Here is a 25,675-nt window from a genome sequence, read left to right on the forward strand (position 1 = left end):
GAGCACGGACGGCGGTCCCGGCCGCTGAAGCTCGCGATCGCGGCTGCCGGAGAAGCGAGCGGGGCCGCCGGGCTGCAGCCGGCCGGAGGGTGCGCGCGGGTGAAGGCGCGCGGCCCGCATGGAGGCGCCGAGGAGCGCGCCGCGGGAGCGGGAGCGCGCTCGGACCACGGCAGGTGGGCGCCGGGGTGGGCAGGGTCTCCCGGAGGGTGTCGCGGCGGCGGGGGAGGGCGGAGGGTACCCGGGGTGCCTGCTGGTGGAGCGGAGGGGCGGCTGCACGCCGCGCGTGGCGGTGTGGTTGTATCTGAGCCTCCCGGGACCCCGAGAGAGGCGGGGTCCGTCGGCGAGCATCCCGGGCGCGTGGACCCGCCGGCTAGGGACTGACTTTGTTGTCAACTAAGCTACCGGGGTTCGCGCCTTGCAGAGGATGTGGCCCACACCTTTACAGCAACCAGACTCATAAACCACAGAGAACACTCTTGACTTAAAAAAAAAAAAAAAAAAAAAAACGCACCAAGGGGACAAGTATGGCAGTAGGTCGCTCTTAGCTGCTCAGGCTCCTACGCCACTGGGTGACTGTGGTCTCTCCGCTCCAAAGACCTTAGAGTTGGTTTTCCTTCCCATCCATCAGCTGTGTTGGTGATTTGAGTTCTAATTGTCAAGGGAAATGAGGTTTTGATGAGCCACATGCCGGATCCTGTATTTCTTTCTCTTTACCACACCAGGAGTGTGAGCCTAGCAGTGAAGCTGGGCAGCATGTGTTCTCACTTTGGGTGCTTTTGTGGGGTAGTTGGACACCAGGAATGCGTCTTAATTGCTGTTCTGGGTCCCAGCAGGAGTTTCTAACAGCAACGTGTTGAGCTTAGTGGAGACAACACTGTTCTAGGAATCAAGACGCGAGGGACATCAGTCCACCCTAGAGTATCTGGGTGGGAGTTAACAACTATTCAGGACACTCAGTCGTTTGTGAAATGGGTGTGCTTGACAAGTTAATACCTACGGCCTCTCTCAGCTTAGCAGTCTGCGACTGACTTACCTCTTCCCTCAAAAGTTTGAAGAATGAACTCATTTTTTTTAACCTTTACGCACCTTGGGTTATTATAGAATTAGCCACATATTTCCTGTGGGTGTGTCCAGTTGAGCATTTTACTTTCTTCCCTTCTCCCTGCCTTAGTTTGTCAGAGAAAGGGAAGTTGGAAACAGAGGTGAGGGCGCAGCTGGAAAGAGCTGGTGAGACTGCAAAATGCCTGCTTTGGCTCCACATAACCACCAAGAATTTTTCCTTCCTCTGCGCCGAGTGTAAGGTGTGTCAGAGCTGTGAGCCCGGGGAGAGAGTCCTCTCGTGCTCCAGTCTGTGGGGTCTGCAGTATCTTTGCAGGAGAAGGTGAGACTCAAGGATCAGGTTGTGAAAAACGTTTCCCTTCAAAATATAGCTGCTAAGGACTTGGGAGCATAGATGCTCACCTTTGCAGTTTCTATTTGGGGGGAGAAAAAAATAACGACCCAGTGGTTTTCAAGTCACTTGCTCAAGCTGAGATGGAGACAGCCTTTTAGTCGACCTCTTAACTACTTGTTGAAGGAAAGACATAGATTCACTTTTAAGACAATAAGTCACCCTTGATAGAAACCAAAGAGACAACAGAAGAAAACCCACAGAACTGTTAGGGATTAAGGTAGTCTTCTTTATAAACTATTGTTAAATGTATCTTAGTATTGAAAAATCATAGGACGCACATCTTTGTACAGTATTACTTGAAAGACACTGTTAGAATATCAAAGATGAGGCCTCTTGAAGGTCACCTCATCCAGTGCTCCAGAGCCCTGAGAAGGCACCATCACCTATCGGGAGGTTACGACAGCCCTGTGAAATAAGCTCACCTTTCGGCACCTTTCCAAACCTCTGTGTTTGAGGACGACCTGTGTTTTCCGTACGTTCGCCTCCAGCTCTCTTGCTTCATGGTCCGTAACTGTTGGAGGGGTTGAGGCGCTGCTGTGGCATCGTCCACCACTGTCCCTGAGTTTCCTGGCAGTGTACACACATCCTCAGTTGTGTTCTGAGGAGCCACTCAGGTCCTTGATGGACCCTAGGGGTTGGGCTTGAGAGACAGAGCGCCCAGTGTGTAATGGGGGAATCCCAAGAGCCAGGTCTCACATTCCAGCCACATTGGGAACAGCTTTGCTTTCTCTTGTTTGTATTATATTGCTGTTGTAGATAAGATTTTGTTTAGGGAAAGTGTTCTAAAGCTAAATCAAAATTTGGAAAAAATAACGACTAGGATTGTTTCAGTACTCCTTGTGTGTTAGAGCCACTTAGTACATGGAAAGTTTTTCTGGCTGATTGAGGCTCATGGTAAAAATGCTCAGTACTGCTGTTAATACTACCACCCTTGCCTTCTGTTACTTAGTTGCTTATTGTTTATCCCTGGTTTAAGGAACCGCCAAGACCCCCCACCTCATCCCTAGACTCTTCTGACAATGAAAAGGTGCAGTCCAAATATTCTGGGTTCCCTTATGCCCAAGCATTTCAGCAGTCACTGACCTTGTTCGTGCAGCGGGTGTTTCATGCCCACCCTAGACAGCCTGCTTCCATGGGTGATCCCAGGTAGTCATGGGGCAGGTGAGTGAGTTCAGATGGTGAGCTTGTCTGTGTTCATGGAGAGAGGCAGACTGGAAGAGTGATCAACGGACTGAGGAGGGAGGGATGCTCATGGTGTACATGCTCCTCACACCCATGGGGACTCCTGAGGCTGGGTGTGTATTCTGGAACTAGTACCTGCAAAGCCTCTGGTCTCAAGGAGCTGCTTGGTGAGTGGGGCGCTTTGGCTGCTGGTAACTGTCCTGAGAAGAATAAGTAGCTGGGAGTGTCCCCAGCCCTGGTTATAATGGAGAAGGAAGTAGTTTCCATCTTTGAAAAAAATAGTTTAAGGACTTAGGGGAAAAAGAAGCCCCGCTGCATTACACACACACACACACACACACACACACACACACACACACACACACACACAAACACACACTGCAATGTTTCAAAAACTAAGGATCTATAGTTGTTATTTTTTTTGCTCTTTGTCCCACTTTCATACTTCTCTTATTTATTGGGATGATTAGCCAATGATATGTATCATTTTTTAAGCCTATGTTTTATCTGGTAGAGATCCTTGACTGATGTAGTTGTTAATGGGAAAATGTCCTTTACGCATGGATGACAAGATCAATTTCTCTGGCTCTCGGGGGTGGGGGTGGGGGGGAGCACCTGATGGGCTTGTTCATCAGCATAGTGCTCGTCTCTTCACAGTGGTGGTGGGTTCTGTGTTCTCTCGATGTTAAACACAGAGACAGTGCCGTAGAGGCAAAGGACTCACGTGTAGGTCTCCCAGCCATCGTTCTGTGACACTTAGAGCCATTGTAGGATGTATAGAGGGTTTCCAGTTCCCAGGAGCTCCAGGAGGCAAACACTGGCCCAGGTCTCTGCTTATGACAGATCGTTAACCATCATCTGCCTGGTCCTTTCTGAAACAGTCCTGGCGTCTCCCTAAGCAGGCCTTGCAGTTCCCAGGACCTCTTAGGCGCACTGAACCTGTTCTCAGGGACAAGGCCGGGCTGTCATTTTTATACCACTGTGTGGATTGAGGTGACTCACAGGCAGGGTGTACAGGAGAAGGGAGACTTGAACACTTTTTTCTTCCACGTCTCCCATGGCTATATGGTTCTTTCTGTATGGCTACTGAAAGCCACCAACTTTCAGGGGTTATTAGACCAGTGTGTTCACCCCGAGGCGCTCCTTTCCTTCCTGTCCACATGATTCATGTGATGAATGTACAGGCACTTAGATAGTCTGTCTTCGGAAATTGAGGTTGTGACCAGCATGGGGCCACACATCTTTAACCCCAGCACTTGGAGTCAGAGGCAGGTGGATCTTCATCAGGATCGAGGCCAGCCTGCTCTACATAGCAAGTTCCAGGCTAGCCAGGGTTACACAGGGAGACCCTGTCTCAGAAAGAATTGAGTTTGAGTGTCCATTTATTTGGTTGCGGTTAATTTCATGGAAGACTGATACTTCTTCATAACAAATTAGCAAGAAAATATTTGTTTGTGTTCTTGTTTTTCCAGTATCCGTTTGTCCCAGACATAGTCTGTTTAAAAAAACAACGACAAACAACTTTCCTGTTTAATTGGAGGCAGAACAGACAGGTGGCATCGTGTTTAAATTAAAAAGATGCTAAAAAGTTTATGTTTATCTCAAGAGATGAAGGAACACCATCTGTCGTTACTGTTGCTAGGATTCCTAGGAAATAAAAATTCCAGGAAGTACAGAACATAAAATATTATGACTGATACATTTCTAAATTATGAATTTCCTAGTAAATCTTTTGTTGTTACCCTAACCATGTGACTGCAGTGTTTTCTCCAGAAAGCTCTCCCCAGCTGACACAGAAGAGGCGGAGCGTTGAAAGCCAAGGGCTGAGGGAGCCAGGAGGAAACTCAGTTGATAGGTATTGCCGTGAAGGCAAGAGGCCCTGACTTTATGTTCCCAGGATCCACACTACCAAGCCAGGAGCAGTGGTGTGCTTCCGTAATCCTGGTGCTGAGGAGGCAGGCATAGGAAGACCCCTGGGGCCTGCTAGGCATGCAGGCTAGCTGAGTCCCTGAGCTTGATTAAGAAAGGCACCTGATGTCAGCTTATGGGCTGCGCACGCACGCACGCACGCACGCACGCACACACGCACGCACATGCACTCACACAAGGTGGGGAAGCAGAGAGAGAGAAGTGGGGGTGTGCTAACATCCCATCCTTATGGAGATGAGCTCCCTGTCCTCTGTGGAGGTGGGACAACCTTCTTGGATACAGTTTCTGAATGGCACGGGACTGTGGGTGGCCCCAGAGCTGGTGGTGGAAGCTCGCTAGGCTTGCTGTCTAGGCTCGCACTAGAGTGCATTCCATGTCGTGCCGTCTCCCAAGTTTCACGGAAGTGAACTAAATCCTTTCTTGCCTGGGGCCGAGAGAATCCGTCCCTCGGTCTTAGGAGAGCACCCGGTACACCGAGAGAACGTGTTTATGATCTCTGACAAGAAAACACGGCTGACCGTTGGGCTGTGTGAAATCATAGGACAGCAGTGGCCCTGAATTGGCCACTTGGAGAGGAGAGGTCCAGGTCGGCAGTGAGCAGAATGGCTGATAGGAAAGAGGAAGTGGACGAGATGGCGAGCCAGATGCAGTCGGCCACCAGCTCCCTATGCAGTGGGGAGTTGACGCGCGGATGGCGGCAGCCGGGTCGGCTTGGTGTTGCTTTGCCTGGTGTCTGCAGATGTGGTTGAAGAGGAGGTGGGCTCCTCACCTTGCAACGGAAGTAGAAGGAGTGGACTTAGTGATACAAACGCCGAGTCCCTTAGCCTTGTACCTGAGACGGTGTAGGACTCCAGCGTGGGAGTCCTTTCCTCGAAGGTTGAAGGTTAAAAATCACTTCGACTGAAAGAGTCCACGTCATAATTTATCCGTGGCGTATTCTTCTATTTTGTGTTTTAAGTATTTGGTCAACTCAAGTTTGGTCACTTAGCTGGTCTCTACCTTGTCCTGCTCTTCATGCTTTCTTTAAGATTCCAGCGTCTTCTCCTAGGCAAACCTCACTGACAGCAGTTCCTCCCCCCACCCCCACCCCTGCCCAACTTAGTTCTTCTTCTCTCCTTGTGTGCAGGGTTCTGTATCAGAACTAATGCATTCAGGACAACTGCTTACCGGATGGGTCTTCTGTCCACACCCGGGGCATCCTTGTGGTACTAGCTCTGAATGATAGATATTTCGAGCTTAGTTGGAAGTCGCTTAGTTCACAGCTATGTAAAACCCCATGCCCACGTGCCAGTGTGATTGTCCCTCTAACGCAATACACAACACGCCGAAAGGAAGAGGTCTCTGGGAGAGGGGAGGTGGGGGGCGATAGGCCGGCCTCCTGAGACCTGTTCACAGGGGAGGAAGCTGAGGTGCAGGGCACTTGACTTTCTCGGGCCCGACTCTGTTCCCTCCTCATTCCACTCCGTTAAAACCTTCCTGCTGGGTGACCACTTCACATTCTCACTTCCTGCTTTGGATTTACATGGGGTGTGTTAATTAAAGGAAGAGAAACACATCGGTGGCTCGCGCTTCTGACGGGCACATTCAAAGCTGGAAGGGACCACCAAGCGAGGTTTAGGTATAGCGGGGTAACAGAACACCACCAAATGAAGGAAGATATGTCTTTTCCCATGTTGGAGCTCAGAGGTAGCTAGCTCCCCAGGGCTGGGATGGGTTCCGTGGTGTCTGGAGTCCAGGGCTCTTTCTTTTCAATTTGTTTCTGTTCTTTCTACTGTGTTTCCACACTGAACATGGTTTCCATGCTCTGAACCGAAATGTGGAACATCCGTCATCACCCTTACATTCCGGTTATCAGAGAGGAAGAAGGATAAGGATTCAGCTGCTCTTGATGAGTCCTTTCTGGTCTCGGTCTCTCTCTCTCTCTCTCTCTCTCTCTCTCTCTCTCTCTCTCTCTCCCTCCCTCTCCCTCTCCCTCTCCCTCTCCCTCTCCCTCTCCCTCTCCCTCTCCCTCTCCCTCTCCCTCTCCCTCTCTCCCTCCCTCTCTCCCTCCCTCCCTCTCCCTCTCTCTCTCTCTCTCTCTCCATTTTGGGATGAGGCTTCATGTAATTGAGACTAATGTTGATCTCTTTATGTGACTGAGGACAGCCTTGAACTTCTGATCCTCCTGCCTCAGCCTCTTAAGTGCTGAGGTTACAGGTGCTCTCCACTCTGCCTGGCTGATGACTCTCTGAAAGTTGAGCATTGTATTCCATGCAGAGTCCACTCAGCACAGCTGTGCCAGCATCCAGAGAGGATGGAATGAGCCTTTCCCCTGAGAAACCATGGACCCCACTGAGGTTCAGTGTTGTGTCTCTGTGAAGGGAGAGAACAGACTCAGGGCAGGCTGATTCCACCGTGCCATGGAGACCTAAGTGCTGGATCCTGAGCTCACAGATGCACTGGCTCATTCAGTCAGCGTTTATTAACCATCTCCTCTGGGCCTACAGCATGAAGAGAACGGACAGTCTGAGTCCTTAAGATGTTCACAGTGGAGGGAACTGGTCCATCAAATGCAAACACGTCTGTAAACTGGCAAGTGCTTGGAAAGGACACCATGTGCCTTGCAGAAGAGAGTGGGTTTGCTAAGCCCGGGGTTGGCAGTGGGCCAGACAAGTGACATTTGAATTGAGAGCTGGAAGAAAGTGTGACCTAGGCCATGGAAGAATGTTCCAGACTGAGGGAAGAATGCAGGCAAAGTAGGGTAGGGGCGTGCCGGGAGGCACCGAAGGCTGTGCAGGGGACAGGGAGCCAGAGTGGACTGAGGGGGCCCCTAGGTGACCAGCCATCCTGATATGCCTGGAACTCAGGTATGTCTCAGACCTGGGGCTTTCAGGGCTAACACTGGGAGAGTCCCAGGAAAATTGGGGTGAGCTGGCCCCTGTCACGGGGCCCCACCAACCGCGGTACATCTTCCCGCTTTACTATTTCAGAAGAGTTCCTTGTCAGTTAGAAATAGCTCCTCCCATAAAGAACAGTGGACCTGTGAGCGGAGTGAGCCTTTCCCGAGGCAGAAGGGAAGGAGCACAAGGCAGAAGCGCCCTCAGCTGCAGCTAGAGCGCCTGGGCAGTGCCAGTCTTTGTTGTCTGGGTTTGTTTCTCCTTTGGCATTTAACTGGCGTCTGGTATGTTTGAAGGGACAGGAATGTCCAGGGATGGAGGGAAGCCTTGTGTTCTTTTCCAACACTGGCAGTCCATTGGAATCTCCTGGGAATGAATGTCAAGGGAGGGACGGGCACAGCCCAGTAAATCAGCCCCAGGGGAAGCCAGCCTGACTGTTCCACAACAGTGCCCTGAGACATCAGTGTGCATGCCTGTCCCCGTTGGCCTGAGAGGACACAGATTCAGCTTCAGGGGCACCCGAGAGTCCATTTCTAAGAGCCCTGAGGTGGTACTGATGTTGCTGCTCTGTAGACAGAATGGTAATGCTCCACTGGGGTTTGGTGAATTTGCCTTTGAAGCTTTAGGCTTCTTTACGGAGAGCAGCAACATGGATGTATGTAAGGTAGATGAGTCCGTGAGTGAAGAAGAGATCAAGACGGAAGAGATGGCCTGTGAGTGTTCAGCTTGTAGCCCATCAACAGGATCACATTGAACCCCACTTGGGACAGATCTTGACTTCTCAGTTAGTCCAAGGGTGTGGTTGGGTGTTCCAGAGAGCTGCCACACTGACTGGCACATGTATTCTTGGTTACTGGACCCGTTCCTGAGGCTTCTGGTTAGGAATGTTCCATAGTGGACACACCCTTCCCTTTATTTCCAACTCCTTGTCCATGGGTCTTTATTTCTCGCTCAGTGGCTGTTAGGACGAAGGTATTTCCTACCAATAAGATAAGTCATGAACATATTTCCAAAATAGATGATACATCTATCAATTTTTTTTAAAATGTCAACCTACACTGACTCCAGAATAAAAAGCAGATTTGGGAAAGGAAAGCCAATTAGAAAGATTAGTAGCTGTTAGCAACAGTACCCAATGATTCTGATCACTGGGAAGAGTGCCACCAGCGGAGGGTAACTTCAGTAGCCATGCTCACAAGTGATTACATTAGAAGATAGCAGTGTGATACTAAGGCCTGAGAGTGGACCTGCGCAGACCAGTGATACCAGACCTAACAGGTGTAAACAGTGGGCCCTTCCCAGCTCTACAAGCATAGACCCTGCACACGTGATGCAGCCAACCCATCCCATGTGCTGACTGGAAAGCTGGGCACTGATGTCGGAGAGTGAGGGAAGTGTTAATTCAGTTCAGAGGCAGATAGGATCCAGGGGTCTGTGTGGTTAGATGGGCGTTCTCACCATCCCTTAGGGGGACTCACTCCCTAAATGCCAGGCATTCATAGAAAGACAGTGGGCCTAAACCCCCTCTGTACAGATTGTTCAGTTCTGCCCAGAGAGGAGGACCAGGGCTGAGCAACCCAAGAGAATCTTCCAGACTCCCTACCCTCGGGAAAGAGTGAAGAGAGAGAAGGTGATAGGAGCCAGGCCTGTCCTCTAGGAAGTCTCTCCACCTGGGATCTCGAGGACTGTTGGCTTCAGGGTCTGGCCCTTCTCTCCCCTCAGAAGATGAAGCCCCAGCTCAGATCCAGAGGACTTTAAGTTGACAGCAGAGTTTGGAATGGGAATGTATGGCTTCTTGGGTTTTCATTGGTGTACATCTGTGCAACATATGATCCAGTCTCAGGATGCAGTAATTTAGATGTCATCAAGAGCAGGGTTTGGCAAGAGGAGAGCTCAGGGGAAGACAGTGATGTAATTAGGGTTAAGGTCCCCCCCCCCCCAAGTCAGAACATAGGCTTTGAGTTCTGACTAATATTCATCTTCTCAGGGCTTCAGTGTGTCCACCTCAGAAACGAAGCAAGTATGATAGAGCTCCTTCAATGACCTGATCTACTGTGAATGAGGATCCGGGCTTTTTCTCTGCTTCTTGTTCACAATGTGATCTTTCCCTTGTATACACTCTTCTTTCCTTGAGTGGGAGAGTCTCCGCAGAGAGCTAGTGCCGAGGCTTGCCCTTGAATCATCAATTAGTCATTTCAGGAAGATTGATTGATGCCCTGACTGGACAGGCAGAGGTATGGGCTCAGTGGGGTGCTCTTTGTCTCTGTTTTTTTTTTTTTTGTTTCTTTTTTAAAATTTTTATTTTTATTTTTCAGTGCTGGGGTTTGAACCTGGGCGCCCCCATGCGTGGTAGGCAAGCGCTCTAGCCCTAGCCATCCTTGAATCTTAGAAGTCATGGTAAAGTTATTTTCGCTATAAAATACAAAAGAAATATTAAAAGATTCAGCACTAGCCTTAGAGGAGTTTCCAGGCTAGTAGATAAAGCCATCATAGGTGCACAGAACAGGCCTGCAGTATGGATAAGGCCAGCAGTATGACAGAAGAGACCCTCATCACGGACAGGCTAGACCTGCAGTATGCATGGAGCAGGCCTGCAGCATGGGTGCTCTGAGGCCCGGGAGACCTCTTCTCCTAATGCACTTGCTGGATTCAGGCCTTGGATGTGCCGCACAGCTCTCACCCTTGGGTCTGTACTTCTGTGGAAGATGGGGGAAGCTGTCCCTTGAAAGGAATCACCTTCTCTTTATGACTCCAAGTGAGAGCATTCCAGGCTGTGGTCACGGAGCTGATCCTGTGCCAGCCTCTTGATTTAGACCTGCCAGGGCCTTTCCTTTGAACATAGCATACTGACTGAGAACCACAGTAACAGTTGGACCTTGGCCAACTGCAGTGACCTTCTTTGCTTTTCTTGCCTCGCCAGCTCCTCCATCCTTTGACCTTAGGTCACACTCACAGCCCAGGGAAGCCTTCCCCAGCCTGACCTCGGTCCTATGCGTTGCTGCTCTTCAGCCCCGTTCCTGCCCCCTGGAGGTTGCCTTAGTGGGCTCTGAAGTCTGTCTGAAGTCCATCTGGGAGTCTCTGCCAGTGCAGTCCAGCTGTTGGGACAGTGACTGATCTGTAGGAACAGCCTAATCTGTGTGGATGGAATGAAGATAGACTTATGAATAGGGAAACGATCAGAAAAGGGAAGTCGATGTCTACAAAAGGGAATGTGTTCCCAGCTGAGAGGTAGCCAAGCCCTGGTCACATGACGGGTGCTGGGACGATTGTAGCGAAGACTTTGCTGAGCAGTTCCTGGTGGGATAGTTTGGTTTCATTTCATTTTGACCCAGCCTTGATTCATCACCATGGGCTAATGGTTGGGTCACGGTTTAGGGCCATCTAGGCAGTGGGATTTGGTCAAAGCCTTGGATCTAAGAAATGACAGCATGAAGACAAGATTCCACCCCTACTCCCTCCCCCCCCCCTTTCTACAATCAGTTGGCTCTCCCAGGCTGGGCGGCACTTCCACAGTTTCACAGAAAAGGAATGGTTACTTGCTTTTTTGATGTTAGCCTGTCTGTACCTACAACCTTGGTGTTTTCATCACTGATAGGCTGTCAAAACCCTACCACAGGGGGAAAATTAACCTTATCCTTAAGATGACCAGTCACTTTTGACAGTCCTATAAGATACGCAGGGTCAAACGAGACAGCTCTAACCTACAGCGTCCTTAAGCAAACACACAGTCCTCCCCGTCTCAGGCAGGAAGCGATTTCCAGGTGTATTATGGGTACTTTCAGTTTACTGGGAGTCCAGGGTAAGAGTGCTGGGTCGGAGGAGATTGTGTTGCCAGCGTGAGGAGGTTGCATGTTTCACTGCTTGTGACTTTCAAGATAAAAACCTTCCACTTAGTGGTTCTCTTCCTTGGAGATAATGACATGGCCCTGTAGTTGGCTTTAGGGGAAGGGCCAGGCTTTCTTAATTGAGCAGAATTAACACCTGCAATACAAAGCAGAAAATCTCTTGACCTCACCCTGTCTGTGAGTGACAGCCTTCTCCCAACTGTAACACAACGCTGTTGAGAAGATCTGTGGCTTGTGAAGTTAAGTGTAGTGTTATAACATGCCACAGTTTTTTAAAAGGGAGGTTTTACCCTCATCTGTTTCAATGCTCCTTCTGCTCCCTCACACATGAAAACACCATTGCCTTTTCCATGCTTCTAGCTCAGATTGTCTAACTTCTTCCTGGCCTAGATAGCAGCCCTTGAGATATCACCGCTGCTTCGGAGGTTGTGGGGCTGGATGTGGATGAGGTGCTGGTGTGTGTAAGACTGGGAGATGGCTGAAGGCGTAGCTCATTGGTGGAGTGCATTTGGTTAGTTAGTGTGCCGGAAACATGGTTCAGTCCCTGGCACTGGAAAGTAGTTGAGACCGAAGACCGTGGTAGCCCATGGGGAGGCAGAAGCAAAGAATTCTCTAGAACAGCTCTGGAAAGTCTGGAGATGAGCCAGTGTTGCTGCTGATCGTGCCCAGGAGACCTGCCCAAGGCCCCTGGGCTGGCTCTTCACTTGGTTTGGGCTTTTCAGTGTCTTTTAGTTTGTTTTCAGGACATGGTGTTTTCCGCCCCCCCTTGGGGTTTCCTGTTTGAATGTTTGAGTTACTTCAGCTTTGATATGTTGTAGAGAAAGGAGAAAGAAAGTAAGAATTTTACCACACACACACACACACACACACACACCCCAAAAAGAATAAAAAAGGAAAAGAAAAACCCTACCCAAACCCAATGCCTTCTTGTAGCTCCAACCAGTTGTCTCGCTTGTAATGGAACATGATCCCAGATCAGGCTGTAGGGTCAGATGTTGGTACCTGCTGTAATTCCTCAAGTAGCCTAAGGCCTGTTTCTCTGATTGTTGGGGACACACTTCAATCCTGGTGGTTGGGGAATACACGAGATATATCTGGTTTTTTGTTTTTTTTTAAAGAGACAAGAAAAGAAATGCATTGTATAGCCCAGCGGTTCAGTACAAAAGTAGGCAATGGGAATTTTGCTTTTTGTCTCTTGACAGACGTGAAAGAGAATCAGATCCCTAATTCCTGGCAATGTCTTTCTTCCCAGCCTCCTCTCACATCCCACACTTCCCAGGGTCGTCTTTGACAAACGTGAGGTGCCCACGCTCCCTTTGTTTTTACAGTGTGTGGGATGATTGTGTCTGTGGAGGTAGAGAATTCTCTCTCCTTTGCTTTCCCGAGTCCCACTCATGACCCAGCAAGACCCCCTTCTGGGGGAGAGAATGGAAGCTGGTGGTGATTGCAGAATTGTCTTTGGTGGGAAAGGGGACTCTCTGAAACTTCCTGTGTCCAGTATGCTACCCTCTCTCAGCTGTGTTTGGAGAAGTGGCATTTGACTCAGTAGTAGTTCATCAAACTCACCCTCATACTGATTTGCAGTCTTCTTGTGGTATTTCCTTCTGTGGTTTTTGAGTTCAATCTATTTAATGGCCCAAGAATGAGAAAAAGGTGTGTGTGTATGTGTGTGGGTGTGGGTGTGAGGTGTTATAAGTCTAAGCAGGATGTCAGGCGTCTTCTTCTGTAGATCACTGCTTTATTCTCTTGAGGTACGGTCTCTCGCTGAGTCGGAAGCTCACTGTTTTGGCCAGGCTGGCTAGCCAGTAAGCTACTGGTGTCTGCCTGGCTTGGCCAGTGCTGGGGTTACAGGCACACGTGGCGGCGCCCGGCCTTTATGTGGGTTCTGGGAATTCAAACTCCGGTTTTCATGCTTCCGTAGCAAATGCTCCTACCCACCGAGCCATCCCTCCAGCTCCGAGAAAAGGATTTCGCGTTCCCCCTTTTAGTCGTGATTCTGCTCACTAGCAGTGCTGATTTGACAATGCCTTCGGATAGGAGGACAGGCAGGCAAGTGGTCGCTCAGGCTGGCGGCTGCCAGAACTGCATGGCCTCTGTCAATGAGTAATGGCTCCGCCATTTATTGGGCAACTCCCATTCGGAGGCCGCTTAATCTTTTTGCCCCTAACAGCTGTCTGATCTACAAAGCCAAGGTGATGATGGCAACCACAGTGAAAACAGCAGCTAGTGTTTGTTGTGTGCTCCGTGAGAAAGATGCTGGGCCCAGCCCTTCCGACCTGTCCCCGCAGCCCTGCGGCAGCTCTGTGCCTCCTGCCCTGTGGCAGTAAAAGGCACACGCGTGTACGAAGCCCTTGTGTGCCAGGACCCGTTCTGTGCTGTCTTCTCTCCTCGATTCAGAGATGGAGGCAGCGGGAGGTTCCTGGGAGCACTCGGGACTCCTCTGTGGCACCGTGGGGCTCACAGGCAAGCAGGAGGTGGCCATGCAGAAGACTCACAGCTACTGTGTGGCAGTGAGACAGAGCTCTTCCTGCTCCTCCGACTTAGAAACCAGGCTCCTAGTAACACTGTCCGAGAACAGCTTGTGCAGATCCTTACGTGACGGTCTAGCCATGCCTGCCTCATACATGCCACCCTGCAGAGTCTCATTCTACCCACCCCTGCATGACTCCCTTGTAGCCACACCGGAACCCCCAAGATTATACTCCCTTCACCCTTCTTGGCCTGAGTTACTTAACTAAAAAATGTAAGCACGTGAGATATGGGGTCAGCTAATTGTCTCTCAGTCTATAAATGATAATATATATATTAGAATGTTAATATATATGTTAGAATGTTAATATATGATATATATCATATATGTGTATGTATGTATGTATGTGTGTATGTATGTATGTATGTATTAGAATGTTAAGAATGGATCCATGTTATTTTCAGGGAAATAGATGAAACCAGAGATCATCATGCTAAGTGAAATTAGCCAGAAGCAGAAAAGTAGCCTGTGTTTTCTCTCATATGTAAAAAGTTTTAAAAAAATGATCTGAAAGAGAGGACTGCTAGGGGAGGGTGAGGGATGGGGAGGAGAGAGGGAAGACAGGAGAAAATAGATAACTACCAGAGCACAATGTGTGCATGTGTGGAACTGTCATGGGAAGCCCCCAGTGTGAGTAGTGGCTGCACTGAGTGAGGGAGATGAGGAGTGCCGGCCTGTGTCCAGGTTGTTGCCTGGTAAGATGCTCATAAAGCTGCCTTCTGGATGGGTTCGTTTTGAGGATAAGGGCAGAAAGCTGGGACAGGGCAAGGGAGAGAAAGAGACAGGAGAGAGGAAGAGACACAGGGAGGAGGAGATGGGGAAGTGGGAGAGAGAGACTGAGACAGAGAAAGGGTGTGGACAAACATGGGGAGAGCCGTTGTCTTCCACGGGTTGTCAGGAAAGGCCTTATTCTGAGGAGAGATCCCCTAAGGGGCTGGGTGGTCCCTCAGATGCCGCTGCACGTGATGGCATCTGACCGATGAGGAGTGTCGAGGGCAGTCCCCAGTCCCCACTGCAGTGACTGAAAGCCCTCTCCTGGCCCCTAACACATACACACGAGCACCAGTCTGTGAATAATGTCAGATGCTGTACCAAGTTCCACCATTGAAAAGAAATGTGACTGGCTGGTGCACACTGAAGAAACTCCTTCTCTGGATTAATTCAGAAGCACATCCTACATCGAAGAGTCCTCCTGGCATTGGGTCCAGTAGAGGCCAAAAGAGACTGTTGGATCCCCTGGGCCTAGAATTTCAGGGATGCTCAGAACTGGGGTCCTCTGGGAGAGTAGCACACTCTTAACCACTGAGCCATCCATCCATCCATCCATCCCTCTAGCCCCAGCTTTGGGTTTTTAAACATACAGTTTGCTAAATCTGGGGAATAGGTAATATAATGATTTTAGAAGTCAAATAACTACTTTGGATAGTCATTTTTAAAATGTTCTTTTAAGTAATGGGAAGTATATTTTAAAATTTGCTGGTAGTATTTTTTCCCTGATTTGTTAGTAAATTCTTTCTTTATTGGGAATATAAATACACATGAAATATCCAGAAGACCAAAAAAAAAAAAAATGATGAAATCATAGGTTCCATGCTGATGAGGGTTTTATTGCAGTTAGTCACTGGAATTTTACTCAGTGATCTGCTGTGGAGGAAATTATTTCAGAACAAAGCCCAGGAGGTTAGGCCACCGATCAGAAGTCCTCTTCCGCATTTATTCTTCAGCTTGTCACATGCTCAAGCAGAGCGTGGTCGGGAATCGCCCAGACACGGCAAAATACTGCAAGCCAGGGCTGGAGAGATGGCTCAGAGGATAGGACCACTGGCTGCTCTTCCAGAGGGCCCAGGTTCAATTCCCAGCACCCACATGGCAGCTCACAACTGTCCATTAACTCCTGATCTAGGGGATCTAACACTCTCATACAGACAGACGTACATGCAGGCAAAAAACACCACTGTCCATAAAATAAAAATAAATAATTTAAAAAATACTGCAAGCCTACCCTCTGCTTACTTGCTCCTTACTTTTTTCCCTTGTTGGACCAGGAATCAGGGTGGGCGTCTGACGCAGCAGACAAAGCGGTACCCATGCTTCTGCCCATTGGCTCACTCCCATGTGACTCAAGGGATGCTGACAGGTCACCAGAGCCTGCCTGGCATGGATCCAGGAGGTACTGGGCGAGAAATGAGGGTGTGCCTGCACGGTGCTGGCGCTTCAGAACTTCAGTTCGCCCCTTCGCTGCGGGGTCACCTGCGTTTTACAGTCCGGAGAACTCAGATCAGGGTGGTCGGCTGTCAGAGTCACACAGGCTCCATGGTGGAAACAGGATCTGAATTCAGGATTCGGAAGCCCATACTCCTTCTGCACGTGGTGGATTATTAATTTTGTAGAAAAGGCTGTTTTATATGTGACACTGATCATGAGAGAAATGGCATGATTCTTTAATTGTGGATTGAGTGTTTGAATACTCTAAAAACGTGTATGTAGGCCTGGGAGGTTACAAAGCCAGTTAGAGGCCATGTCTCAAAGAAAGTCGATGGTATGTCAGGAATGGTGCTAGTGATTGTACACACACACACACACACACACACACACACACACACACACGCACGCACGCACGCACGCACGCACTCACATGCATACACGTGTACCTCATATACACATGCATCTGTGCACAAACATGCACATATACGTGCACACACAAAAATGTGTCTAAATCAATGATAGACACTTGGGGACAAAGTTATCCAGTGTGTCATATGTCTCTTCAAGCAGATGTATAACTATGATTTGCATGTCTGTCTGTTTTGTAGGAAGTGACCAGGTTCACTCCTGGATACTGGTTACAAGCCAAGTCGTCAGCACTGCCTGGAGAATAGCAAGGGCCTCTGTGACGCTGGCGGTGTCCCTTCTGTCCGCGTCCCTCTGCTACTTCAGAAGGCTGCATTTGTATTTAGGGCATCGACTGAAATGGTGGGCCGTCCTTTTGTCTTTCCTTTTCAAAAACACCCTTGCCCCGCAAAACGTTTATATATATAAAACTGTTTCCTTTATCTTTCAGGTGGATTGGATATCTGCAGAGAAAATTCAAAAGTAAATGCTTTCATGCCTATGTTTCCTTATTTTTTTTTTTTTAAGGGCAGAGAGGGCTAAAGAAAGGAGAAGAATGGGAAATGTAGCTGCCTTTTTTTTTCTGTCTTGTCCAGGAAACCTCAGCGTGGAGGCAGAAGTAGATCTACTCAGTTATTGTGCAAGAGAGTGGAAAGGGGAAACACCCCGTGCCAAACTGATGCGGAAGGTACGTCTGCTTGGGGGGGGTCAAGGGAGGCAGGCAGTGTCTGTCGGAATCAGGGTGCACTCAGCTCTGCCTTGCCAAACCCAAAGGTCAACCAGCACCAAATGGGGTGTTATGTAAAGTTACAGCCCAAATCAGAAGCCGAGTAGCTGCTAGATGCTGGCTTTAGGTTTGTTCTGGTTTGCTTTTCGGTTGCTGTGACAAAACATTCTGACCAAAGGCAACTTTGGGGAGGAGAGGATTTGTTTGGCTTATACTTCCAGGTCACAGTCCATCATTGAGGGAAGTCAGGGCAGGAGCTGAAGCAGAAACAGTGGAGGAACCCACTTACTGGCTTGCTCTCCGCAGCTGACCCAAGCTTACCTGCTTGGGGATGGTGCCGCCCACAGTAGGCTAGGCCCTTCCAGATCAGTTGTCAGTCACAACTATCTCACAGACGTCATAAGTTCGTCTAATACTGTCAGTCCCCTCAAGTAGGTTCCCTCTCCCCAGATGGCCCTGGCTCTTGAGTGCAGCTGAGAGGTGAGCTGACAAGGACAGGCTTCAACCTAGAGTGTGTTGTGCTGAGCCTAGAAATCAATATGTCTGTAACTTGAGAGAATGTGAGTACTGCACGGTCTTCGGATCTCTGGCCTTTTAACTTCTGCATGTGCTATGCAGACTCCTCCCTGGAGGGATCAGACACCCGGGCCTAAGTACTTGGAGGAGTTTTAGAATGTTCCATTGGACTGATGTTGGTAAAAATCCCCAACAGCACTGCCCACTCCTGTCTTGGGCAAAGAGGAGGGAGAGGCCCAGAGTCCTCTGGTGCGGTCTTAAAACTATACACTTCTTCTCTGTGGTTGAGTTGGACTCATTATCAGCCCCAAATAACCTGTCCTGGTCTTCCAAGGTTAATCATCTGAAACAGCACGAGGCAGACTCCATACATGTGAGAGTCACTTTAAAATCCCGTGCAGAGGGTCACTGAAGTGGCTCTGAGGAAAAGATCAGTCTGCTGATCTGGGTCCAGGAGAACCATTCTCTGACGTCCAGATATGCACTGGCTTGTGCGACCTGCACACACACACACACACACACACACACACACACACACACACATCACACATCACACACACAATGGTAATGATGATACTGTAGTGGTAATGATGATTATAGCAATGAAATTTAAAAATAAGAGACTGCAGACGTAGCTCAGCTGTTTAAGAGTACTTGCAATTTGTGCATAGGACCTGAGTTCAATTCCCAGCATCTACATCAACTACCTACCTACCTGTAACTCCAGCTCTTGGCTGTCCAACACCTTCTTTGGGCTTCTGTGGGTACCATATCCCTCTGGAAACCCTCACGCTCACTCAGTGTGTTCACTGAAACTCTGTGTCCACTGAGCTCACCTTCACCGGCCTCTGATGCAGGGGAGTTCATTGAGACCATCCTTGCATACTGACAGGCTTATGAGGAACTGTTCTGGAGGTACCATATTAAATGTGTCCGGCCAGTGAAGAGAGATAACTACGATGCTCTGCGGTCCGTGTTGTTCCAGATCTTCAGCCAAGGTCTCTCTTTTCCACCGTGGATGAAAGAAAAAGACATCGTGAAGGTACGGCTCCCCACCGGGAACATGGTCGTGTTGGGGGGCTACTGGTCCTGGCTGGGTAGCTTTGTGCTCAGGATTCTCATGTTGAAGGAGCCTTGAGCATTGACAGGTTGTGTAGCTTGTTCCCTCTGTCAGTTTGCAGATAAGCCATCTCAGCATGCTGGTGTTCCCAGTCTTGTTCATCTTAAGGCTCTCAGCTTTTCTCGAGAGGCCTCTGTCCTCGAGAGGCATCCTCCTAAGTAAGGAGGTCTGATAACATGAACCGCTTTACTATGACGTAAATGTTTCTTAACAAAGGCATACAGAATGTGGTCACCACCCCAAGGCTCTCTCCTATACCTCTGTAGTCAGTGGTCCCCAGACCTCTAGTCTGCACAATTCCCAATCTGCTCTCTGTCCCTATGGTTTGCTGCTTCCGGTGTCATATGAATGGAATCATCTTAGCCCTTTGATTCTGGCTGCCTTCCCATAGCAACGTGCATCTGCATTTCCTCCACGCTGTTCCACGAATTCAGAAGTCATCGTTCTGCTCCTCCGATGTGGTCGTCCTTTATATGAACAGAACGCACTTTACTCACAGTTCAAGGGCATCTGGATGGTTTCCAGTGCTTAGCAACAATGAATGTGGCCATTAGGAATAGTCTTATAAGGGATTTTGTAGGTATAATATCTGTTTCTGTTAGGCAAATGCCCAGGAGTTAGATGTGTGGTGTGGGAGTGAAGTATGTGCTTAACTTTCCGAGGAACTTCCACGTGGCTCCCCAAGCCTGCGTGGCCTTTTTGCATTCCCACCAGCATAGTGTGAGAGTTGTGGCTGTCCCTCATGGTCTCCAGCACTTAGTATTGTTGGGTTTGGTTGTGTTTAGCCATTCTACTAGGTATACTTTGTTTCTTCTTATTCGTGTGTGTGTGTGTGTGTGTGTGTGTGTGTGTGTATGTGCGCGCGCGCGCACACTGTAGTCCATGTGCAAGTCAGAGGACAGTCCTGTGGAGCCAGTTCTCTTCTCCACCTCTACTACATGGGGTCCGGAGACTGAACTCTGGTCATCAAACTTGCACAACAAGCTCCGTTCCCCACCGAGCCATCCTGCCAGCCCCTCATTTGCTTTTAATGAATACCTGTCGGGTATCTTTTCATGTACCTGTTTGCAGTCCATAGCATCTCCTTGGGAAATTGTCTACTTAAATCTTTGGTTCATTTTTATCGGATTGTTTGTTTTCTTATTGTTTTGAAAATCCTTTATGTATTTTGAATATGAGGGCTTTCTTGGATATGTGATTTGTAGAGGTTTTCTTCCAGTCTTGTTTATTTGATCATTTTCTTCATAGTTTACGGCAGGATATTCTCTTTTTGGTTATCCTATGTAGATGGTATTTTGCCTGCATGTGTGTCCATGTACTGTGTACATGCAGGGCTGGGGCAGGCCAGGAGAAGGCAATGGGTCCTCTGGAACTGGAGTAACAGACAGTTGTGAACCACTGGGTGGGCGCTGGGAACTGAAGCCAGGTCCTCTGGAGGAGCAGCAGGTACCCTTAACTGCTGAGACATCTTTCCAGCTCCAGACATATATTTTTGATGAGCAATGTGACTTCTTATTTTGTGTGCAGTATGCTCAATTTAGGATGGTGGAGCAAGAAGTATGAAGTATACATATATGGTCCCATGTGCTCTGTCTCCTTGGTGTCTTTTCTTTTAAATTTATTTTCAGTAGTTCTGTTTCATACAGATACTTGTCAAATAAGTGTTATATGCTAACCCTGCTTCTAGTTAACTAGTATAAAGAATGTGACAGAAGTCCTGTGTTCATCCCCCAAGTTTGTGGGATATGGTTTCACAACTCACAGTGGAATAGGTTCTTATAGACACCATAGGCTAATCTATGCATCTCCCAGAATTTAATCGGGAGCTCTGTGAAATGAGTAACATTGTTATGCCTTTATATTGGGAGTTGAGGCAAAAGGATAAAAAAAAAAAAAATAGGAAGTGCTGGCTGAGTCCGTTCTCTGATCTGATGAGGGACAGCCAGGTTGGGAAGCATACTGTATCGTGGTGTGGCCCACCTGCTGCTTGGTGTCATTTCATTATGGATGGTTTCTAAAGGGTTACATCAGGGGCATATGGTGTTTTATCCAAAAACACTGTTTCTTTGGACATCATCTTAGATTTAGATTTTCGTTTAGAATATAATCTCAAAATCACTTAATCCACAAATCTAAAGCAAAGATGACTGTTGCTTTTTACGTAACTGACATGGTAGTCTTTCCGAGGGTTGTTGCCTGAGATAAGCTGGTGCGCTGCTGCATTCCAGATCATGCGTGCTAAGCGCTGAGACACTAATCATTGTTGGCATCTACTTCCTTTTCAAGCTTCCTGAAAAACTACTCTTTTCTCAAGGCTGTAACTGGATCCAGCAGTACAGTTTTGGACCTGAGAAGTATACAGGTTCCAATGTGTTTGGAAAGTTACGGAAATGTGTGGAGTTATTGAAAATGCAGGTGAGTGTTTAGGGAAAATTAAAAAAAAAAAAAGACCGATGATTAAAAAGCATCCATCTCAAACGCGGCCAGCTCCCTGTCATGTGGGCTGGATCCTGTGTCGTAGGGAAACGAAACTGAGCTCAGAAGGCCTCCTGCGGGCAGCCGTGGCTTGCTTTCTCCTACCAAGTAGTAAGGCAGAGTTAGTGTTCTGTGTGATGGTGACTTGGTCTGTTGTGGGGTAGAAGCTTCAGGGGCTGCATTGGAGACCAGACACACGGGGGGACTTTGTTTCCAATGTGGTACAAAGTCCAGCCTTCAGAAATGCCCTTCTGCAAGCATCCTGCTCATACCGGGATGGAGCAGGCGCAATAAGTAAGACCAAAAGCTCTGCCCGACTTAATAACAACACAGACTTGGTACGATGGAAAGCGTGTGGCGCTTACCTCTTACTGCTGGCTTATCTGGAGGACATGGCTTTCTGAGGCATAGCTCTCTTCCCTCTGAAGAACTGTGAGGAGTATATACCCTGCGTGGTTATATATCGGGAGGGTGTGAGTTAATCCACCTAAGGGCTTTGCAGAGTGAGCTTAGCCAGCCAGCAACTCGTGCACTGTTCTTCTCCGGCATAGCCTCAGGAAGACCCCAGACACTTGTAGAGAACTGGCGTGGTTGATAGTGTGCCTAGCAGTGGTATGTTTTGAGAAAAGCGATTTTATTTTGTTTCTTATTCTAAAACTAGGGTGTTTGTGTGTTATTCTGGGAGCTCAGGCTTTTCTTATGCCATAAACTGAGTGAGGGCTTACACAACCAATGATTATTTCTTGCAATTATGAAGGTTGGAAGTCTGAGGCCAGGAGGCTAGCAGGAAGTGACATTTGGTGACAGTCCTCTTTCTAGTTTATCAACAGGTGGACAGTTTTGGTTTTTTTTTTTGTTTGTTTGTTTGTTTTGTTATCACACCTCCCAAGCAGAGCCAGAAATTGCTTGGCTTCCTCTTGGAGGCACATCAGTCCCATTCATGAGGACTCTAACCCACAGAGGCCAGTCACCACCTAAAGGCCTCACCTCCTAAGGCTGTCTCCCTAGACTAAGACATTCAACACATGAGTTTGGGGAGGCAGGTGAACATTCAGCCCATTTCGGTATGCTTATAATTAAAAAGACTCCAAGAGTCCCAAAAGGTAGACATGAAAATGTAAAATTCTGCCCTCCTCCGCTGCCCTCCTTCTGTCCTCTTCGGCTTCTTTTATTAGTACTTTACAAGTTGTACAATGGTTTGTATGTTCCTGTTTGCCCTTCTCAGCTCACACTTAGCTCTGTATTTGTAGTGGACCGAGTTTAGTGGGATGAGAGACTATCACAAGAGAGGGAGCATGTGTAACATCCTCTTCTCCGACGCCATCCTGGAGTATAAACTGTACGAAGCTTTGAAGTTCATCATGCTCTACCAGGTCACGGAAGTGTACGAACAAATGAAGACGAACAAGATTATCCCCAGCCTCTTCAGACTCCTGTTCTCCAGGGAGTCCTCCTCAGATCCCTTGAGCTTCATGATGAACCACCTGAATTCCATAGGTGACACCTGTGGATTGGAGCAGGTGAGTGGGACTCACGGGGTGTGATCCAGGGATGACCTGGCAGTCTTGGAACGTGTGGGTCTTTAGGGTTGATGTTCAGCCGTCGATGAAACCAACTGCACAGAGGCGGCTGGCTGAGATCGCTGGCTGTTGCGTCCTGTGAGTCCGAGGACCCTTGGACCGGGGAGGACTGGTTCATAGAGTCTTGTGACCACGCAGATACTAACTGGGAAGAGGTCACTCTGAAAGCCAGATCAGTGTTGCTGACAAAAGTTAGTAACAACCAGCTCTAAGGTCAGAGAGAGCCCCTCCCCATGACAAAGGTCGTCTGTTTACTTGTTTCCTGTCCAAAAGAAATGGTCAATCAGATGACATCTCACTAAGACATCAAATTGGTTAGAAAGCAATGCGGTTCTTAATAGCAAGCACCCTCCCCTCTCCCCTTCCCCTCTTCCTCTTCCCCTCCCCCTCTTTTTTCCTTTCCTTTCCATTTTCCATTCTGTATTCACTTCCTTTCTCCTTCCCCTCCCTTCCCTTCCTTTTCCTTTCTCTGTGAGGCAGGGTCTCATTCTGTAGCCCAGGCTGGTCTGGAACTCACGATGCAGTCTAGACTGGTCTCCAGCTCATGGAAGTCCTCTTGCCTCCGCCTCCACAGTGCTGGGATTGAAGCTGTGAGCCACTGCCCAGGCTTGAGTGTTCCTTCCTGTTTCTGAACAGTTTCTCCTGTCTCCCTAGACATGGTCCTGCTCTCCTTCCTCACCGTGGGCATTTGTCCCCAAGTCATGCCCACTTGCTCTATGGGTTACTCTGATACAAAGTGGGTCATCTCATAAACCATAGCAGGCCCCATCGTGGTGGGAGTGTATAAATTCAGTCTGTGACCTCGCTTTCATCTCGTCCCCAGATTGACATGTTTATACTCGGGTATTCCCTTCAAGTAAAGATAAAAGTGTTCCGACTGTTCAAGTTTAACTCCAGAGACTTTGCAGTCTGCTATCCTGAGGAGCCTCTCAGGGAGTGGCCAGAGATCTCCCTGCTGACCGAGAATGACCGCCAATACTACATCCCTGTCTTTTAAGTCTGTGGTGGACTGAACATCATCGGCTTTTCTCAGCGACAGTGGTCAAACTTGCCAAAAAAGTATTTCTGAAAAACCCACGGTAGTGTTTTAGCCAAGGAGGGCACCAAGACCTACGGGAACACTGGGTGGAGGGAGCCAGGGTGGTTCGCCTTTCTCCTTCAGAGATTTCTCCACAGCAGCACACACCTGAGGTTTGGGTTGACTTTGTCCTAAGGGATCTGCTGGATTCACATCATGATGTGCCTTTAAGACCTAGAGAAACTTAGTATGGAAACATTGGAAGGGAAATGGCTGACCTCAGCAGCAGGAACTTTTTATCTCTGACCTTTGTATTCTTTAGTAAGACTCTCTCCTGGGATTTGGGACAATCATAAATAAACAGGGCCATGTTTTATAAGCATTACCTTCCTGGGATTCTTTGTTGTTTACTAATTTTCTAGAACCACCTGATTAATGTTACAATATTGTGTGCTCAAGAAAACCCACAGAACCAACTAACCTGGCCTCATAGGGGATCACAGAGATTGAACCAACAACCAGGGAGCCTGCATGGGACTGACCTAGACCCTCTGCTACAGATGTGTACAGATGTTCCAGATGTGCAACTTTGTCTTCTTGTGAGACCCCTAACAGTGGGAGCAGGGGCTGTCTCTGACTCTGTTACCTGCCTCTGGGACCCTTTCCTCCTACTGGATTGTCTCATCCAGTCTTAACAGAAGAGGGGGTGCCTGGTCTCACTGCAACTTGATATACCATGGCTGGCTGATATCCATGGGAGGCCTGTCCCTGTCTGAAGAGAAACAGAGGAGGAGTGGATGGAGGAAAAAAGAGGAAGTGTGTGGAGGGGGGACTGAGAGGAGAGGAGGGAGGGGAAACTTTGGTCAGGATATAAAAACAAAAATAGTATCATGTGTGTGTTTATATATACACACAAATGTATTTATATATACACAAACAACCACTGGTTTGTAATATTGTACAGTTTCTTTATATTTCTACTTTTTTTTGGGGGGTGGGAAACTGTTGAGCAAGCTTATGACTGTTTATTTAAATAAAAAAAGATAAAGTCTATGGATTTGGACAACTGTACGATAATTTTTGAATTGTCATTAAAAACATGAAGCTATGCTTTAATCTGTATTTACATTTCCATGTAAATATAGTAGAATGAGTGGAATCCTGTGATTGGCTGAGTAACATTCCAGGTACAGAGGGGTCTGTGTCATCCCAGAATCCCTGAAGACTTTGGTTAAATGGCAAAAGAGAATTCAAGTACAGGTAGGACTGATGGACCAGTACTCTGACCTTGAAGGAAGGCCATTCATCGGGCCTCTCCAGGTGGCCCTGGTGTGATGGGAAGGCCCATAAAGGTGGAAGTGGGAACAAGAGTTACTGTGTCAGTGGACACTGTGAGCTATGGAAGCATCACTAGCTTTGAAGATAGAGGAAGAGGCAATGGGTGCTGGGATCTCTAGGAACTAGAAAAGAGCAGAAACATACTCCCCACCCCAGCCCCAGAAAGAATGACTGTGCCAACACCTTGCTACTGGCCTGCTGATGTCTCAGTCAGACCTCTAACCTCTAACCCTGTAGGGTAATGGATTTGAATTTAAGCCTATTTTTGTTTTGTTTGGGGTGGGGGGTGGGGAGGAGAGACAGAGCAAAGAGTAAATAGCAAACAACTATAGGCCTCTCTAGGTTTGTAGCCATAACATAATGCAGAAATGCATTCAGTCCAACTTCAAGTCCCCATAGTCTGTCACAGTCTCAAATTTGCTTAAAAGTCCAAAATCCAAAGTCTCTTCTGAGATTCGTGCAATCTCTTAACTGTA

The 25,675-nt window shown here is 48.3% G+C and overlaps 1 protein-coding gene across 1 annotated transcript; it reads left to right on the forward strand.

The window, feature by feature from the left end:
* Positions 1 to 24,977, forward strand: Otulinl (OTU deubiquitinase with linear linkage specificity like). The gene is made up of 8 exons (XM_076551704.1): positions 1 to 173; positions 16,629 to 16,788; positions 16,877 to 16,908; positions 17,022 to 17,113; positions 18,561 to 18,710; positions 21,075 to 21,203; positions 22,514 to 22,783; positions 23,667 to 24,977. The coding sequence occupies exons 1-8, from the start codon at positions 119 to 121 to the stop codon at positions 23,838 to 23,840; spliced, it is 1,062 nt and encodes a 353-aa protein (XP_076407819.1). The 5' UTR covers positions 1 to 118; the 3' UTR covers positions 23,841 to 24,977.
* The last annotated feature ends 698 nt before the right edge of the window (positions 24,978 to 25,675 follow it).

Source organism: Peromyscus maniculatus, chromosome 15 (assembly GCF_049852395.1).
Source record: "Peromyscus maniculatus bairdii isolate BWxNUB_F1_BW_parent chromosome 15, HU_Pman_BW_mat_3.1, whole genome shotgun sequence".
NCBI lineage: Eukaryota > Metazoa > Chordata > Mammalia > Rodentia > Cricetidae > Peromyscus > Peromyscus maniculatus.

Coding starts and splice junctions, on each gene's coding strand:
- Otulinl (XM_076551704.1), top strand. CDS start 119: ATGGAGGCGCCGAGGAGCGCGCCGCGGGAGCGGGAGCGCGCTCGGACC. Junction 17,114..18,560: donor GTGCCAAACTGATGCGGAAG/GTACGTCTGCTT, acceptor GCATACTGACAG/GCTTATGAGGAACTGTTCTG. Junction 21,204..22,513: donor TGGAGTTATTGAAAATGCAG/GTGAGTGTTTAG, acceptor CTGTATTTGTAG/TGGACCGAGTTTAGTGGGAT.